Source organism: Mytilus galloprovincialis, chromosome 2 (genome assembly GCF_965363235.1).
Source record: "Mytilus galloprovincialis chromosome 2, xbMytGall1.hap1.1, whole genome shotgun sequence".
Lineage (NCBI taxonomy): Eukaryota > Metazoa > Mollusca > Bivalvia > Mytilida > Mytilidae > Mytilus > Mytilus galloprovincialis.
This window is the reverse complement of record NC_134839.1, coordinates 23,021,488-23,042,374: the sequence shown is the minus strand read 5'-3', so window position 1 is coordinate 23,042,374 and position 20,887 is coordinate 23,021,488. Positions and strand designations below refer to the sequence as shown.

The following is a 20,887-nucleotide window of genomic DNA, read 5'->3' as shown; positions in this document are numbered from 1 at the left end:
ACCATGGAAACCGAACATCTAACTGACACAAATCCCAAAATCTCACCTCAGTACATCCTTAAGTATAATATAGATGAAGCAGATAAAATGTAATTCAACCCATATTACAATTTTTAAAGAGACGAATGGTTTGGATGGAAAGATTACACACAACGGATGAAAATGAAGACATTGCCTTGTTAAAAAAAAAAAATAATACATATAAAAATATATATGTAAAATCAAAGCTTGTATCTATTAATGAAAAACATTATTTTTTTTTATTTCTAAACAAGCTACACTTTTACACTTTTAAACATATGCAATGTTTTGTATGTTCATATCGATCGATCTCTGGTTTGTTCAAGTTTGTACCGGTGTGTAGGATGCGTGTAGTGGAGTGGAAACGCTAATACAACAAAATCAAGATTCGTTTATTATTTCCTGTGGCGTCTGAAAATGAGCCTAATATTTTTTAACAAAACCGCCATATGACAATGTAATCTATCTTTTCGCTTGAAATCTTTACAAACCGATGACACCTCAGAGGTTGTCAGACCATTATAGGATATTTGACGTTCAGTTAAATAAAAGTTACAAGTGTAAAATATTCGCTTTCACATATAATTCCTCAAACTGGTAGTTTATACAGAGATATCGAATAAGGTATGTGAACATTTTGATATTTAAATGCTTAAATTTGGACAGTCAAAAACGAGCATTTAGTGCACCTATCATTGTATTAACTTCCATAGAAGATATTTTTAAAGCTAGAGTAACTTTAAGTGAAAACGTTTATATTACCAACAATAAGCTCTACCATACACAAAGAAATAAAATGAAATATGAGCAATATATGTATGATATGGTTACAGTATAAAGTGTGTAGTGTAATGAAGTCGATTTTATAAAAATAGATATTAAAGTATATTAAAAAAAAAGATAAGAACTAGAACAAGAAATAAAGATTCATATTTTGTAGTAGTTCTCCTCATTATACAAGCAATCTCGAGATAGCAATTCTCTATGACAATAAAATGGGCTAAAGTTTATTCCAAATAATTATGAAGTATTGAAAGGCATTATGCTGAGACTTTCCTGCGCAGAAAGGCGTTACAGCATCACACCAAGCGTAACGGGATAACACTAGCCTTTCCAGATGTCATATTTAATTGGATTAAGACTGCGAAGAGCAAAACGTTTTAATAATTGCTTCGCCTACGCTATATACACAGAATCTTAAAGACTTTGTATTTTTAGGTGAATACATTCAAAAACATGGAGTACGACGCCATTGTAAACAAAATTGGTGGATTTGGTAAATATCAAAAGATGATCATCGTCCTCCTGTCTATAGCACCCATATTTAATGCGTTGACTACATTTGCTATGAATTTTACATTTGGAGAGCATGAACACAGGTAAGAACAAAGAAAACTGTATGATAGCCATTCCAATGTGCATGTTATTTCCTAAAAATCTTCAGGTAAGCTCGAGATACAATGGTTAGAACCTGAGTATTTCCATATAAACCCGAGTCGTCAGTACAGAAATAAACTTGCAAACATTTTAACCAAACAACTGCTTTGCCAGATAAAGCTTTTACTGATTAAAATAAAATATTTCATGATCTTGAATTTATTTCAAAAATTATATAATCTAATTTATGTCAGTACCCTGCCTTGGCTTAAAAAAACAAAGAATACAGACACGAAGACCCCCTGTCAAGACCCTCATTGCTAAGATATACTTTGATTCATCAGCTGTTTTAATTTTATTGTCACTATGTACACTTTAACCTGATGGACTAAAGATATGAGGAACAGTTTTATGATAAAATTCCAAACGAATAAGGCTTGGACGTCTTATTGTTTACACAGCGCAGTTAGCTACATAATTCATATTTGTAACCAAGTTCGCCTATATGACTGCATGCACCCGATGGAGCCAGTTTGTGTAGCTCTATATTGTGTGATACTATATAAAATATGACAAGAATATCACCAGCTAGCGTTTTAATGTTACATGCGTAGGCATTTGTTTATTAACAAATATGTATAGATGTTGATCGTCTAAATAAATAAAAAACAAAAAAACAAAAAAAAAGAGGTTAGTTTTATTGCTTATAATTACTTGTTTCTTGACCTTCTTAAAACTCATGCATGCTCCTTGTTAAGTAATGATTTACAATTCTACAACAACAAAAGTAGATGTGACCACTTGTTTCCGCTCATTATCCCGGTATTCATTACACATATATTAAACATAAACGTCCTAATCATAGAAGTCATAAGTTATTAACGAACATATTGTCAAGGAAAAAATATTACACTGATCGACACACATCTTTTCAAAATATTGTTAGAGTTGAGGTCAGGCGTCAGCTGTACATTATAATCCTGGTACCAACTGTACAAAGAGAGATAACTCTAATTTAATCTTACAGCAACATACCTTTAAAAAGGTAGCTTGCTTGCAAGCTTAATCGTGAAGTCATTAGTAATTAAGTTAGATAAACTATCCGATAATCCTCATTTAAGAGTAGACTAGTCCAACATATAACCAACCTATATGTCTGTGGGACTATACTAATCAGAAAAGACGGTAGTATATCTAACCTAATAATGATTTCACGGTTCAGCTAGCAAGCAAGGTAATTCAAGATATTACCTTTAGCTACACACTCAATGAATTTTGCTGTAATACAGGAGAAACGTTGTTTGTCCTTTACTGACCTGAATTGGGAGAAAATCCTTATCTAAAATTACTACATTTGTCAAAGGTTCATAAATCATAAGACAATGTTTTGTCACCCTAAGGGCTTAAACTTCTTGTAATTAATTTAAAACTTCTAAAACTGCCACAGAAAGTCTACTTTGAGATCTTATCATGATATATAGATACGAACCAAGACCTTTGACAATATGTCACTGATTCAAAGAAGATGATATTTTTTAATAATCTTTTAGGTAGCAGTTTTTTGCGATTATTCCCGAGTGCAAATAATGGCTATCATGTGTTATACCTTCTCCTGTATTTAACTTATTAAAAACAAGCAAGAACATTTTCGATATATATCATCAACATATTTTTCTCAACATTTAGACAACAGAACAAATATTACAAATACTTTCGTTAGCTCAAAATGAATGGAGGCTACACTAGTTTATGTCCCACATTCCGTATATTACACATTTCTGTCGAATTGTTAAACAATTAAAAGTCATACAATTTTGATATGTGGTATCATCTGGTTGAACCCCTCTTAATCGTTTTCAATTCCTTCGATTTTCTATATCCTGTTCACATAAACACCCTTGAACACACAACAGCCTTGAAAACATTAAATGTACCCATTTTACTGCACAGGGTGTAAATTTCGACATACAGTGTCTTCAGTTGTGTTAGAAGCGAACATACTGAGCAAACATATCTGTAAAAAAACAGAATGTATAGCCATTCAAATATTTAGATAAAATAATGGCTTTTACATATCATGGCAATATTTCATATTTTCGTATTTAAAGAGATTTTAAAAAAGGAGACCTGACGTATTGCTAAATCCTGACAAGGAATTAGTGATAAAATTAAGTTTGTCATATATTTCCCCGAGGGTATCGCAAGACCAGTAGTCAGCACTTTTTGTGCTGACATGAATTGTCATTGATATGGTTATATTTATAAATTTACTGTTTACAATTTTTTTTTCTACAAAGGCTTTTCTACCTCAGGCATAGATTACCTTAGCTGTATTTGGCAAAACGTTTAGGAATTTTGGTCCTCAATGCTCTTCAACTTCGTACTTTATTTGACCTTTTTAACTTTTTTGGATTCGAGCGTCACTGATGAGTCTTTTGTAGACGAAACGCGCGTCTGGCGTATACTAAATTTAGTCCAGGTATCTATGATGAGTTTATCTAATAAGCTGTATTTGGTTACGGAATCGGCGGAAATAAAGTATCATTATTACTAGATGAAACGTGCGACAGGCGTACTGGTATTTTTTATGAGTTATTTTATTCTAACAATAAGACAACAGAAGGTCATTGGTAGTCACTAAGACAATTTTCTATTTACTTTTCCTGAGGCTGTATAATTAGTTTGATATCATTTACATGTTTTTTTTTTCAAATGTTAAACAGGTAAATTCCTCAAGGTTACACCAATACAGTAATATCTTGGCGATAATATCGGGATACAAGGCTATATCCTATCTCACAATAAACACCAACATTTGAACAATATTGTGTTACACGAAGAATTTTTTTTATAGAATTTTCCATTTAGTTTTTTTTCATATTTCTGTATCTTAAAGAGTATACTATTTTCTTTTGTGAGTCAGATGTAGCATTCTCCTGTCCTAACAACTGTACAACACGGGCGTCTGACCCAAATATAAAATTTAAATTCTGGTATTCGTGATGAGTTTATTGATTAGGGACTTTCCGATTTGAGTTTTCCTTGGAGTTCGTTCTTTTGTTATTTTACTTTTTGTCCAAACAATTTGAAACGTAGTAAATAAACTCATCATAGATACCTGGACTAAATTTTGTATATACGCCAGACGCGCGTTTCGTCTACAAAAGACTCATCAGTGACGCTCGAATCCAAAAAAGTTAAAAAGGCCAAATAAAGTACGAAGTTGAAGAGCATTGAGGACCTGAAGTTGGCAGCTGATGACTAATTGAAAAATAGATATGTGTTGCTAAGAATAGTCTTTACCTTTTTTACACAGATGTCAAACGCCCCATGAACTGGAAGGAAATGAATCTCTACACACACAAATATACTTTGATAATACATCTGAAGTAGTTTATGATCACGGGTATAATGGGACAGAATGTTCAATAATGATAAATGGATCTGAAACCAAATGCAGTAGCTGGGTATATGACCAAAGTGTATTTGTAGAAACCATCATATCTAAGGTATAGTAGATATACTATTTTGTAAATCATCAATTTGTAGCATACGCCAAGAAAATGAAGAAAAAAGAAAAAACAGCAAGCAAGTCATCTTTAACATATAATGGAAATAAAAACGATTTCAAATTGTTGCAGGGTTTCCTAATAGGAGGAAGACGATTTAGATTTATAGCTCTATGAACGTTGTAAACTTTTTAGCTGGCCAAAAAGATACTCAAAGCGTATTTCCATCTTATAATATGCTCAAAAGACTTTTCATATTGTTCTGTTCTATTAACCCATCTATATCTGTCACAAAAAATGTGCGGAAAAATACCGTTGCTTGAATTTTCAGGCTATTCGATTAAAAGTTTAATGATACCGACTGAAAAGGATTGTTAAAACTCCGACATTACTTGTTTGTGACATTCTGTAATACATTAAAGATCTCTTTCATTTTATATATATTTATACCACAGTGTGACTAATAAAGGAAACAGTAGTTTTCCCCTGATCAAAAGTCGTAAATCGATTAAGAGAAATAAATAAATGCGGCTGCAAACCAAACCGTGAGGAACACACTAACTTAAAGAGCAAAACAACGGATGTATCTTTCAAAATTCACATGATATAAGTCTGGTGAAATAAGATTTGACCCATCCATTGTGCTACAATACAGATTTTCTGTGACAATTCTGTTATGTTCTATACTACTATTGTAAACACAACTGCGTCTTTAAATTTTTCTTTTAAATTTCCATTTTGAATATTGGTTCTAATTAATTGAAGGCCGCAAACATTAATCAAATATTTAGAATTAAAGTATTTTTTTAATCTATTGAACATTTACTATTTTAAATTTTCACAAGTTCCTAGCTTCAGATTATAGAATACAACATGTGTTTTACCTACCAATATTTTCCTGTAGTTTTTATATCAATACTTTGTTGATTCGTCGAAATATTATACTAACGGAAACTGCATGCGTTTGATTATTCAATATGTTACATTTGTTTTTACATTTTCGAATTAACTGTGTGACATTAATTTGATTTTTTCTAAGCATAAAACGGTTTATTTTATTTTTTTTTCAAATCGAACTGTTTTATCTATATAGTATTATCTTAGTTTTAAAATAAATAAATTCATATATAGTTTTTGACAATAACGAACAGAGATATTTACTTCCAACTCCTTTGTAATGAGATCAATCAAAAAGTGCATCAAGACGAAATGAAAAGGGAAAGAGCAAAATTCTAGATAAACTCATGTTTGTGAGCATAGTCTAGGGCATAATTAATATTGTACAGAATATGTACCTTAACGCAACTTAAAAATCCAATCCAAGATTAGCCAAAAAATATCTATCAGCAAGTCAACTTGGCCAAATTGCCATTCTAGTTATAGGACTCACTGCAATTGATAGATATATATAAGCAGGTCAAATGATTATCAATACAAGGTTTTAAAAAAAGTGCAAAAAATAATTAAAGCAACCATAACTGATTGCAGAAAAATTAAATAACACTTTATTTGTGGCATTTTTTAAAATATTGTATTGATAATCATTTGACCTGCTTATATCTATCTATCAATTGAGTGCTATAACTAGAGTAGTTACCTTCCTCAGGAACGCTAAAAGCCAAATATTTTAAAGCGAAGGATATATATATATATTATTCTCTACCATGCCAGTTGAACAACTATTCGTTAAAAAAGAACACAAATTATTAACTAAATTAATGAAAATAATAATCTAAACGGACAATTTAAGAAATGTTCCTTATAACTCATGCCAAGTACCAAAATACACGAAAGAAGAATAGATGTCATGGTATTTAATAGTTATATTTACCTGGTGATCTATTCAGGCTGTTGTTTGTTTCATAAAGCTAGTTTTGCAGAAGATCGTCAATTCATTGGTGATCTGTTGAAATATAGGGAATCAAAAATAACAAATATATACCGTAACGTTTTGCTTTCAGTTTGATGTTGTGTGTGATAAAAAGTTTTACCGGGCACATTTTTTAATGAGTCACTATCTTGGTCTCCTTGTTGGATCAATATTCACTGGTTTTCTGTCGGACACGTAAGTATGCAGTTTTTTTCCCACTTTTACTTGTTTGAGGTGTTTATATCATCAATGTTTACCCTATTATTCCATGTAAGTTATACATTTTACAAAATCTTGTGCGTTACTTACCTTTGATTAAATATAGAGAATTAATTTGCCAGAACAAACATTTATCGTTTTTAGTACTACAGTGAAAATTTTCACCGGGTGACAGTTAACTATAGAAATTTTCTTTACTTTTAGTCTTAATGTCATTCATGTTTGAGTTATAAAACTATAATTTAATTTGGAGTCGTTTTTACACTAAAGAAAGTCAATCTGTTTCATTTTTTGTTGTTGTTTCAAGAACGAAACAAATGCCTATCTGTACAACCAGTTTTCGCCGAGAAAACATTTCCACTGTCACTTTTTTAAACCTTAAATATTCCTAAATTTATTTTGTGGCTTCTGAAGGTGAAACGTTTGCATGAAAACTAAATGTGTAGATTATTTTAACAGGTTTGGTCGTAAACCTTTACTTGGTTTTGGAATTGCTCTTTTACTAATATCAACGGCTGTAAGACCTCTGATTCCTAGTTTTGACGTAGTGACTATCTTTGAGTTTTTCAACGGTTTTGGGAGTGTTATTTACTACATTGTTCCTTATGTTCTAGGTAAGTTATCATAATTAGTTTTCACGTCATTTCTACTTGAATTCCGCGGATGCAATTACACGTATTCAAATGTAGCATAACTGCGCTATATATATATCACACACATATCCGCACAATTTATACAAGACACATATTAGAACAGTTGAAACAATTAATCACATGTTCTAGCTTCAAATGATATTAAGCCTTATTTCGAAACATATCAGAAAGGTATTTACATATTTGCACATATCCGCACAGATATCTTATAACTCTGACATATAAAAAACTCGTTATTTTTTTGCTTCAGTAGATTTTCACCCTTGTGTTTGTCATATTCAAAGAATGATTATCATACAATCTGTTTATAATTTACATATTTTCGCTTAAATGAAACAATAACTCTGATATATCATAAATCAAATTTTCTAGCGACTATAATTTTGTTAATATCTATGAAGCGGGAAATAAATGCTCTGTAGGCAATATTTTTGCACATATATCAGCACAGCTATTTTCCTCACATCGAACATGAGCGTATGATAGAATGAAACAAATAAAGGTACATTAGTATCTTCCTCCGGATGACAAAACAAAACCCATATCAAACGGAACAAACCAATCAACTGCTTGCATATGTCCTTTATTTTATGTCAAAAGGATGTATCAAAGGAAATCCTGACAGAAACCTGCTTCAAGGATCCGTTTTATTATACAAAAAATCAACGGGCCCGAGAAGCTCAGGGTTTATTCTGTATGGCCTTATCTTATTCTATTTTTAGCTACAGAGATGGTAGGGCCGGATCACAGAGTTTTTGTATCGTTCTGTGTGTATTTCTCGTTCTGTTTTGGCAACTACATTTTGCTTTTATTAGCATTCTTCTTCCGGAATTGGGAACATCTAATGTGGGCCATTGGTGTTCCTATTGGTGGATACATTATTGTGTTGTTGTTGTAAGAATACACCGTCTTTTTTAATTGATGTTTTTGTTTTGTATTTTAAATCAGGAGGTGTGGTGCCGTTAAAATAAGAAGACTATCTTAATTTGAGCAACACTAACTTATCGATGTTCAAATGTCTCTTGTCGATGACGAATATACAAACTAAGTAAGCCAACGAAAACTTACGGAATCGCATAAACTCCAAAAGAAACGCGACTTTGTGTTTTGAAAGGATTATAGTCTCTTGTCATGCATGCATCAATCGCCAAATTCACTCGTAGTCAAATTGGGAACATAACACAATGGATAAAAAACCAGATTAGACTACTGTTCTTGTAACTTAAGATATAAGACCGCTCATGACAAAAGGAGAAGAATATGACCATTATGCATTTCTCTCTGATTTAAAGAAATATTCTATACCTTTTCATCATTCACATATATAATGATAGCTTACACTTAGGATATTATTCTTATGCTATTTATCTTTATATTGTTTTAGCAACAGAGCTCGTTGGGCCTAAACACAGACTTTTAGCCTCGTTCTGTGTGTATTTTACATTTTGTATTGGCTTCTACATTTTACTTTTATTGGCATTTTTCATCCGCAATTGGGAACATTTGATGTTTACCATCAGTATACTTATTGGTGGATACATTATAACTTTGTTGTAAGAATAATATCTGATGATCAAGCAGCAATATTTCTAATGCTGAAAATAAAACAAGCTTTTGGGGATTGACATATATGTGCTTGGTTATGTCCATTTTCAAAAAATAAACATGCTTTGGGGAAAGGCGTCTATATGCTTGGTAATATTCAAATCAAATTAAAATACCACGGTAATTTCTAAAGGAAATTTGGGCATTGACTAAAAAAGGAATAAAAGGTAAAAAAAATGTATGGGCGGTACTAATAACAAAATGCAAATAACAATAAGATATTTAAGCATATGAATTATTTTTTCGATATACTATAATTACTCTATTCAGTTATATTTTATTTCACTTGAATTAGAAAAAAAAACATCACAACATAAAACATGGAGGACAGTGAACATTCGTATTTATTTCATATACATTGAAATGTAACTTGTGGAACCCGGAGAATGTGTTGTTGCTAGTGACTGTTTTGTTGAAGAGAGCAAGTTCATTCATGTTTTAATATTATTAATACATTTATGTCTTTTCTTTTTGGACAAGTAAACGAAAGGGTGCGATAAGGTCATTAGTGGGCCTTATTTTCAATTGAAATTTAAAAGTATTATATTTTTTGTTTATACGTTTTTTTCAAAATTGAACTATAACAAACTTAAAATCATCACAAACCTAGCAATTATTATTATTTTCCACACACAGATCAATTAATACTTCAATGATTTAGTCTTAGCCTTAACGCACCTCATTTTATTAAGGTCTGTAAATTTACTTTAGCACAAGTAGAGTTTAAAATGCTTGAATGTTAGTTCCTGCAAAATGTAAATCACATTTAAAATCATCAAAATCAAATTAGATTAACACACCTTAGTGAAATATCTTCATCTTTTTTGTAGTTTTATATCTGAATCACCTCGTTGGCTGTTGAGTCAAGGAAAGAAGAAAAAAGCAATTGCAATTCTGCAAGAGATTGCCAAGACCAATGGAGAAAATATAAACCTCTCATCAGAAGATATAACTATCCACAAGGAGAAAAATGCATCAATTTTCAACTTTATGAAAGCATTAATGAAATCGAAGATGTTATGCATGCGACTGTGCATAGTAGCACTGAACTGGTAAGAAAAATAATTTTCTAAATGTGAATTTGAAATGAAAATGAAATTGTTAAAAAAAATATTTTCATTTAGAATATGAAATGGCTTCGTGTAAATTTTTTTTTATCTTCATAAGTCATTTTTTTTTCAAGAAAAAGATATAATTATAATACATAATACGGAGAAGTATATATATTTCTATAATGCTGAATTGTTTTCAATAAGTTTCATATTATAACATATGAGTATGCAACCAATCACATTTTCTGTAACAACAATAATGTAGCCAATCATACGGTTATATGATGGTGTCTGTTTTCTTAATAATGTTATAATTGCCTTTTCGGTTGGAAAATATGATAAATAGTAAGGATAAAATAATAACAAAAATGGAACATGTGACAAGAATTAACACTTTGAAAGAAAATCTTCTTAATTTTGTTTTGCAGGTTTGCACTCAGTTTGACATATTATGGAATATCAATGAATGTAGCAAAATTTGATGGAAACATTTACGTCAATTTTGGAATATCTAGTACAGTGGAAACAGTTGCCTGTTTCTTCTGTTTACTAGGTCCAGACCGATTTGGGCGGAAAGTGTTTTTCTGTTCATCAATGGTTATTGGTGGTCTGACATGTTTCTGCACTATTTTCCCGTCTCTTTATGCTTCTGAATGTAAGTATATGGTGACACCAACAAGGGGGTTCAATGACCATATGCTACAATAACTTTTCTGGGGAGCAACCACAATCTAAGTCGCACAATTGTTATTACAAATTATAAATGAATTAAATATCAAATTATAAACAATTACCTACATATCAAGTATACAGGAAAATCCTGTATAAAATTTTGTAAACTTCTGATTTCAAGAACCAATGAATAAAGGCAACAGTTGTATACCGCTGTTCGAAACTCATAAATCGATAGAAAAAACCAAATCCTGGTTTCAAACTTAAACTGAGGGATACGTATTAATCTGACTTACTTAAATGTATTATAAAAGTGAAATGAAGAAAGCAATCACAATGGTAAATTAACTTACGTAAGTGAATAGAAAAGTTACTCTGCTTGAACGAAAATTATTAGAGTTACACAGTTCCTCTCGCGTTCGATATTTGAATGCAATTGACCGGGAGAATCCAATTCATTAAAAAAGATGCAGCATTTTTTTTTACCGATGTACACATTTTATAAAACCTCATCAAGGATATCAGGCAGATGATTTTGTACGTTAGACGCAAGTTTCAAGACTAATCAGTGGTTCTTTAAATAAAACAATTGGTAGTCGAAATCAGATACGAAGTTTTAGAGCTTTAAAAATCAAAACAGTCAGCTTGTGCAAAATACTGACAAAAAGGTATCGAAAGACACTAAACGGATGATCAAGTTCACAAGTCCAAAACGAAAAGGCAATGCCATGACAAACAATAAAATACTGGTCAAATCTTAACCTAACCAAAGAGTCAGAGATGATCTAGGTGCTCGGGAAGGGTAGTGCAGTTTATACCTAGCGGTTGATAATCTTAGATAATTCAACATTTTATTTTTTTATTATTTCTCACCACAGATACAAGGCTTCTAATTTAAACACCAGACGCGCGTTTCGTCTACATAAGACTCATCAATGGCGCTCGTATTCAAACAGTTGATATGCAAAGTCAGATACAAAGTTGTAGAGCTTTACAGTCGTAATTCCGAAGAAATGTACCAAATACATTGCTAATTCAATCTATTTCTAAGGGAAGAAAAAATACTATTATTTTTTTAAATAATTCAAAGTTTTATGTACTGTAAATTTGCAGAAAATAAACATTTTAGAGATGATATAACAATAATAATGATAAAGGCTGACTTCTCATCTCGACTTAGAAAATTCTGAAAAGGTGTGCCACATACTTTTTTAATTCAGAAGGGACAAATCGAAGTAAAACAAACTAATGAAATCGCATGAACCTTTAAAACGGGACCCAGTTTATAGGCAGGTTAAGCGTCTCTCATCATGCAATTAACACATCAGCTAACGTATTATGACTTATTTCCAAATGAGACTCTTCATCGATATTAGAACAGAAAAAAACAAATTACGACATGGTAGGGAAATTGAATATACCACATTTACAAATTGTAATAGAAGCACGTATAAACATCCAACACAATGTTTGTATACTTTTAATTACAGCTCTTAGTTGGTTGACCATTACTTTAGCAATGGGCGGAAAATTCTTTACAACCATTGCCTTCTTCTTTGCATATCTGATAACGGCTGAATTATTTCCAACTGTATTGAGAGCATCAGCTCTTGGTTTATGCAGCATGTCAGGTCGAATAGGATCAATTACCTCAGCATACATAGGAGAATTGGTAAGTTTTCAGTAATGACTTCCTCATTATGTAATTATTACTGTATTAGAAATTAAGAAGACAACTATTCTAGTCCCGTGAAGCATTTGATATTTGTCACGTCGACTTGGCTTCAAAGTATGCATAGGAAATATATGGATAGACACCGTTAGATAAAACAAATACATGCTAACAAATTAAATATAAAAGTTGTTTAACAATAACTGTCATGACAAGTTGCACAGAACACAGAGCTTACAAAAATAAATAAAATACACATAATATTCAACGTATATAACAAATTAATGATATGGATTGTAAATTTTCTTTAAGACACAATAGTTCATCTCTTATATAATTAGGTTTAAGATGTTTGTACTATACCGATTTTATGAATACATGTGTATAATAAAATAGCATTGCTATAGCTCAACTATAGATTGAATAATGAAAGAAAGTAAAACAAAATATTTTGGAACTTATTTGTATTTTACAGGACTCAGTTTTTTCAACACAGTTCGGCAAAGCTTTACCATTGATTATATTCGGAGCCGTAGGACTGGTTGCGGGACTTCTTGCTGCTTTCGCCTTACCAGAAACGGTCAAAACACTGCTCCCAGAGTCAATCAAAGACGCAAAAACTCTTAATAAGTATGTACATTTGTACTTTATAATGAAAAATTATGTACCCCGGTATAATGTATAAGAAATTGAAAAAAAGCGTTTTCTTTTTTTTAATTAAAACATATTGATCGCACATGTTAAAATATGCGATAAAAGAATAGTTATCAAAGGTAACATGGCTTATAATTTGATACAGAAGCGCGTTTCGTCTAAATTAGACTCATTAGTAACGCTCAGATCAAGATAGAAAGCCAAGCAAGTATAAATTTAAAGAGCATTCAGGAACAATAAGTTCTTATTAAGACTATAGTCCTGTTTGCAAAACAGTCTTTTCTTATACATGTATTTCCTTACACGGGTTTCTAACTTTAATGATGTGTTTGTATGCAAAGGTGGACATATCTAAAATAAAAGTAAGTAAAGTTAGTACTGCAAAAGGACGAATGAAAAAAAGTAAGAAAACTGAGAGAAAACTTTCTCTAAATTGATGTACATATACAAGGAGAACGTGTTTGCATACAAAGCCTTAGGTGGATACATCTAAAGTACATAAAGGCAACAGTAGTATACCGGTGTTCAAAAGTCATAAATCGATCGAGAGAAAACAAATCCGGGTTACAAACTAAAACAGATGTGATGCAAAATTATATTTGAAAATAAGAAAGAAAATTGAAAGATAACTTTTTATATAATAGTGATAAACATAAACAGAAAGAACGACAGAATTAATAAATGAAAACAAAATATTCATCTTTAGTCCATGCAGTATTTATTTCATATTCTAATTTTTTTCAGTAATCTACCACACGAAGTAGAACAGGTGCAGGAACTGGATTCTTTAAAAGAAACAACATAATTACACATATTTTGAAAAATGATATAACTGCCACTGGTATATTGTTTTTGTATTGATATGTAATTTTTGTATATACTTATAATTGGATAAGACTTCTTTATTAATAAAAAGAAGTAATCAAACCCACTAATTTAAACATGGGAATTAAAATGAGAAATGTTACCTTTATTAGTGTAATTTGGTCGGGTTGTTGTCTCATTGACATTTGACACATTCCCTTCTCAAATTTACGATCACGATAGTTGTAAATACAGGTAGATTTACACGGAACCGAACATCAGAGACTTTAAAGTAAAGGTTTTCGCAAAAAGAGGACAAACAAAAATTAGAATTTAAGGTATAAGAAAGATGAACATATTCTGTTTCAAATGCAACATCTGTTTGTTCAGTCAAAAATACTCATTTCTCAAAACAAAATTGAGCCCGAAACAGAAATAAACAGGAAATAAATAACTTTGTATATACAGGATAAAAATTAAAAGCATTTCCACCAAAATGAAGAACAATGCCGGATTTATTTGTGTACAATAGTGAAAATAACTTTTCGCACAGCAAAAGAAAGTCATTGTTGTCGACACAAGCTATTGAAAGCCCTCGAACTTTTTATTTGTATACAACAAATCTAGTTTGTAGGTTTGTAGTTCAAAGACTTAAGTTATCACGTGTGTTATATTTGAAATCGAAAAGGAACTTCAAGGTATATTGGTAAGACAGAAAGTGTAAGCAATGTATGAACGCAGTTGAAGACGAACTACATTTCTGTCAAAATGTCCTGTTCTGATAGATACAAGATCTCAACATCTGTCTTATTTAAATTCTATTACAATTCAAAACAATTTCAAGATTATCTGATGAAATGAACATGCTTGGATTCCTTCATCTGAAGATTTTTTTTGTTACTTCAAACCTATCTAATTTATTGTACTCCCTTTTTGAAGAACGGAGGAAAATCTTAGAAAATATCAATGTAGTTTGAAAAAAATATATATGTATGTAATAAAATCTATCAGGAGTTATCTCCGATAGAACTAGGATTAAAACAATTATGTAATTTCTCAAGGTCACAATCGCACCCAAAATAACTTTATTTTTTGTCAATAACATGGTTTATAATCATGTTACATAGTGTAAATGTGTATTCATGTTTTTAGTTTAAATGTACTTTAATCATTCTCATCATTCTAATCATTTACTGTGCTTTATTTTGATTGTATAGCTCTAATTTTGGGCACCATGATTGGTTAATAAAATTATCTTATCTTATCTTATCTTATTTGTTGTCGTTATTTTGCAAAGTGTATTACTTTGTAAAGGTCCACGCATGGCGTTGTTGTATTCGAGGTAGCTTACGTTTTACTTCATAAGGAATCAAAGAAAAGTTGAAGTGCTGGTTTATCTTTATGATGAAATAAAGATATGACATTATATTAAAATCGAGAGCAGAATTTTAATATTTAGATGTTTCATTTTAAGTACACCTTAGACAAATTGATAAACCGAATGGATCGGTGTACAATAAGTGCAATAACAATCCTGATGTTCTCGAGATACAGTTAAATAACACAGTTAAAATAATATGCCTATAATTAGACCTTTTCAACATCTCTCGACACCGACTAATGACACCTACAGTTTACAGGTAAAATGGATGAGTCGTCTCAAAGACAAAAACCATCGTGATTATCATTTCGTATCATATTGGATTGGCGGTTTTATACTGTTTTGACTATATAGTGTAAGAATATATATCAACCAAATAAATAAATAAATATATGTATGGTGGCCGGATGCGGCCATTTATTTCGCCTTTTCGCGTTTTCGTGACTTCTCCTTTCATTTTGCAAACGCGAAATTGGGAATTCGAGAAATCGAGAAAGCAAAATCGAGAAATTGAGAAATCGGGAAATCGAGAAATAGGGAAATCGAGAAATAGGGAAATCGAGAAATTGGGAAACAGATAAGATCGGGAAATCGAGAAATCGAGAAATCAAGAAAGCAGAAACGCCAAAACACGCAAGAGAAAACACGAAAACGCGAAAACGCGAAATGGATTCTCGATTTTGCGTTTTTGCTTTCTCTATTTCTCGATTTCCCAATTTCTTGATTTCTCGATTTCCCGATTTCTCAATTTCTCGATTTCACTTTCTCGATTTCTAGATTTCCCCGAAAACACGAAAAGGGGAAACGTCCGCATCCGTCCACCATACATATGTCTCTGTCATATAATATTCTTATTTCGTATGAATTTGCACGAAATTTCATGTTGAATTGATTAAACAAATATTCCAATCATTCAGAATTCTTACACATTTTCTCTTCACTTTTGTGATTATGTGAGTCTTTCGCTAAATATTTGCCGCATGCCAATAACGATTTTATTTGTTGGTGTAAAAGCTTTTATGATTTTTTTTTCAAAAATGAAAAAGAATACTGGACCGTCCGTCCGTATCACACTTGAGAACACGACCAACTTTGTGTTTTTCCACCGATCTTTACCTTAGTTGATGTACATATTCAATTTTTACATAATTACATATTGATTTTTTAGGTCGAAGGAAAATATCACGTTTTTTTTTTTTTTTTGTTATTGTTTTTTTTTTTATCAACGCTTCAAGATGTTCGAGGTAAAGTTTTTCCTGGATGAATTTTAAAAAAAAATATAATTGACTCCTCGTTTCAATGTTACAACATTTAAGCAGTGATTGTTGAATACAGCATTCAAGTGGAACACCAAATTGGTGAATTGAAATAATACAAAGTATTGAGTAAGTTATGGAGGCATCCAAGGCCAAAACTAACAGACATGTGCCGCCCTTGTTAACCGACATAATCATTGTTTAATTAAATATGAACTACAATAAAACATAATTTGTTCTTTTCGTTTTCAACCAGGACAGCTAGAAGCTAAACGTCTAAAAGATGAAATGTGATTTAAAGTATATCCTTTTCTTTATAATAAATTAAAAAAAAAACATGGACTCTGTAGGAAAGTTTTATCATTGTCAATGATTGAAAGCAATAAAATCAATAATGATCTCATTTTTTTTTATTTTTGAGACGACCCTTCACATTTTACCTGTCGTAGTCGTTCTCAACTGTAGGTGTCGAGAGATATTGAAAAGGTCTATTAAAAGCAGATCCTGCAATACAAATCCCTCTTATAAAGAATAAAAATTAAATCCACTGTTTGCAGTTGCATATTTGATTTACAACTGAATAAAACTACCATTCTGTTAACAGACCTTTTTAAATCAACATGAATAGGCGCGGCCATTCCATTTTTTTTTTGTATTTCGAAAGCGTGTTCGTTTCTAGTGATTACTCTGGATAAATTATCTAATGGCAAAACATTTGATGATTATCGTTTGTATTTCACATTAACATTTTCTACCGGGACCTAGGTGACCGAGTGCTATACGTCGAACAATTGTATCACTAGCCTGTCAACAATGAGGTTTTGAATTCGGATCCTTCATGAGGAAAGTGCGCTCGGCTCAAACCTTAATCGACTAGGATTGAAAGTTTTTCTACCAAAGGTTGATGGTTTTTTAAGGGCACTACAGCTCCATCTACCAATAAAAACCTACCTCCATAAATTGCACATAAGTGCTGAAAGTTGCGTTTAACACCAATCATTCAATCAATCTTAATGAAATTTGGATGACGACAGGTAAAGATATATCTATGAGAAAATTTTATTAATTATTTTTTGTATCGTCTTTATTAACAGTGGTCGGTAGAAATTAAAAAGGGAGCAGTCATTTCGAACAATGAAGACAAAAAAAAAAAAGAACGAAAAGAAGCCAAATGACATCATGTTTTCAATTGTCAACTTTCGTTTCTGTGAAGCAACACTGCAGCATAACCTGTTTATTTCCCAATGCCTTTAATATTTCTTGATAAAAATTTCAGCTCACCAGGAAGCTGTTTCATCATGGATTTTAAGTGGTAAATTTGAAGTCATAAACTTTGAAAGTTTTAACAATGCCATTATACTTTCTTTGACCGTTATGGTATATCCGAGTCACGGGTATTCCTCCCTTGAACAATATACAATTATGGCCCGTTGAAGAGGTGAATATCCAAAATTGTCAACACGAGAAGGTTATTTCAATGAGGGCTCAGCCCGAAGTGAAATAACTTTTAAGGGTTGACAATTTTGGATATTCATCGATTTTAAGGGGCCACAATTGTTTTATTATACCGAACTAACAGTGGAAGGGCATTTCGAACACTGACTATAGTGTCTATATTTTTAACATAACACACAGACTGACGTTTGAAAATACATTTGTGTTCGAATTTCTAGAATTTACAACAAAAGTAGAATCTTTTTGTAAAATATTGATGGCCCTGAAAAGGACCGTTTATAAGAGATATTATCGGCTGCTGGCACTCTCAGCTCTTTTCATGTCTAATGCCTTATTTCCTCGTCTTTTGATGGGCTTCCACAGGTGTAACGTGAATGCTGCCATTTTGTTTATTTACGTCTATGACGTCATTTTCATGGGAGGTAACTCAAGTACAAATCAACAAACTCTATACAATTACTGTCTTTTGTTCACGGACTTATGCCGTAATTTCACGGGGTTATATAATAATAATAATAATAATAATAATAATAAATTCTTTATTTAAAGAGGGTAACTCAATTAGAAATAGTCTAATTTTCATTGAGGCCCTCAAACAAAATACATGCATACAGTTAACATTCATACATTCATACATTAATTTACAATATATATTACTAGTATATACACAATTCAATCATTGAAATATACAAAGGGTAATAAATGACAATATTTGATATAGTTTTGTTAGAGGAAAACAAATTAGTTGACTTGCATATAATTTTCAAGAAAATGATTATAACTATGTTTCTTGAATAATTCGACATTAGGACATTTCTTTATTTCGAGTGGTAAATTATTCCATACTTTGGTTGCAGAATAATGAAAAGATTTTTTATAAAAATTTGTATTTGGTCTTGGAACAAAAAGATCATTATTAGAGACAGATCGTAAGTTGTGGCGTTGCACATCATCAATATTTAGTATTGCTAAGTAATCAGGTGTTAGCCCATTTACAATTTTATACATTAGAATTGATTGTTGGTATTTTATTCTTTTGGTAAAAGATAGCCATTTTAAAGAAGAAAACATGAAATTAGATGGAATAGAAATATCGCATTCCAGTATAATTCTTGCTACTCTTTTTTGAAGTTTTATGATTCTATCTGAATCTTTTTGTAATAAATTTCCCCAAACTGAACTACAATAGTCTATATATGGTAGAATATATGCATTATAAAATAGTTGCCTTGTGTGTATTGGCAAATATACTTTAATTTTATATAAAAGTGATACTTTAGATGAGATAATTTTACATATACGATCAACATGATCTTCCCAGCTTAAATTTTCATCAATGTCTATTCCAAGTAATTTGAAAGAATGGACATTCTCAATACATGTTTCGTTGACGGTAATACATAATTCTGATAGTTGTTTAAGTTTTTGTTTTGAACCCAATTTCATACACTTAGTTTTTTGTGCATTGATTTTCATACTGTTATTGTTACACCAAGATTGTATAGCATTTAAATCATTTTGCAATATGCTGTTTATTTTTTCAAAGTTTTTATCATGAAAATGCAATGTTGAATCATCAGCATATAAATCCATATTGGATTGTTTAACATGAAGTGGTAAATCATTTATATATATTAAAAATAACAGCGGACCTAAAATAGAACCTTGAGGCACTCCATACTTTACAAACGATTTTTCAGATTTAATGTTAGCGTATTGGACTTCTTGTTGTCTGTCAGACAAATATGATTTTATCCAATCTATTGTATGTTTTCCGATATGATAAAATTTTAACTTTTCTAGAAGTATGGCATGGTTAATAAGGTCAAAAGCCTTACTGAAATCTAAAAACACTGTACCAACTATTTCTCCATTATCTAAATATTTTAACCATTCGTCAATTAGTTTAGTTAGCGCTGTTTGGCAGGAATGACCTTGTCTGAAACCTGACTGGGCGATATGTAACAATTTTTTATTGTTAAGGAATTCATATAACTGTGTACATACATGTCTTTCGAAAATTTTAGATATGGTATTCAAAATAGAAATTGGACGATAATTTGAGGGAATATCTCTTGGTCCTCCTTTATGTATAGCAGTTACTCTTGCAAGTTTTAATTTTTGCGGAAAACGATTTGAAGTTATACTTTTGTTTATTAAAAAAGTTAATGATGGGGATATTATTTCTGCACTTAACTTTAAAAATTTGAGAACACACCTCTCCAATGGAAATGAGTTTTAAATGAAAATTTTCAGTTTTCTTTAATTTTTCACTAGTAAAATTTTGTAGCATAGAAAAATCCATATCTGAAGTATTATTTCCAATAAGTTTTTCAGCTACGGATGAAAAATGAACATTAAGAGTATTTACAATATCTTGGTTGTTATAAACCGTTTGATTTTCATACTGCATTTTAGGTGGAAAAATATTATCCTCTTTTGGATTTAACTCTTTAATATGATTCCAAAGTTCTTTACTATTTTTGGAACTAGTTATGGCGTTTTGGTAATATACCTTTTTGCATTAAATATTAACGACGTTGTTTTATTACGCCACTTTTTAAAGTTTATTCAATCTTTTTTTGAATGATACATATTCCTATATTGAATGGAGTTTTTAATTTCTTCATTAAACCATTCGGCTTGTTTAAATGTTTTTACTCTTTTAGTTTTCATTGGTGCATGCT

General features: G+C 31.1%; 1 protein-coding gene across 3 annotated transcripts; it reads left to right on the top strand.

Moving 5' to 3' along the window:
• The first annotated feature begins 434 nt into the window (after positions 1–434).
• LOC143063168 (organic cation transporter protein-like) lies at positions 435–15,377 on the top strand. Of its 3 annotated transcripts, none has more exons than XR_012974957.1 (11): positions 435–645; positions 1,240–1,400; positions 4,715–4,907; positions 6,869–6,972; positions 7,456–7,610; positions 8,372–9,078; positions 10,085–10,306; positions 10,735–10,961; positions 12,469–12,650; positions 13,126–13,280; positions 14,049–15,377. XR_012974957.1 is itself a non-coding variant. In XM_076235156.1 (11 exons), the coding sequence occupies exons 2-11, from the start codon at positions 1,258–1,260 to the stop codon at positions 14,107–14,109; spliced, it is 1,611 nt and encodes a 536-aa protein (XP_076091271.1). In that variant the 5' UTR covers positions 458–645; positions 1,240–1,257; the 3' UTR covers positions 14,110–15,377. The 3 variants fall into 3 exon arrangements, 2 of the variants coding, with proteins under 2 accessions (XP_076091271.1, XP_076091270.1); XM_076235156.1 differs by having other exon boundaries at positions 458–645; positions 9,034–9,202; XM_076235155.1 differs by having other exon boundaries at positions 492–645; positions 8,372–8,543.
• Positions 15,378–20,887: the final 5,510 nt, after the last annotated feature.

What these genes read in the sequence shown, in the direction of transcription:
- LOC143063168 (XM_076235155.1), top strand. Translation starts at nt 1,258, where the DNA reads ATGGAGTACGACGCCATTGTAAACAAAATTGGTGGATTTGGTAAATAT. An exon ending in TAGAAACCATCATATCTAAG is followed by an intron (nt 4,908 to 6,868) that starts GTATAGTAGATA and finishes TTTTGCTTTCAG; the next exon opens with TTTGATGTTGTGTGTGATAA. An exon ending in TGCATAGTAGCACTGAACTG is followed by an intron (nt 10,307 to 10,734) that starts GTAAGAAAAATA and finishes TTTGTTTTGCAG; the next exon opens with GTTTGCACTCAGTTTGACAT.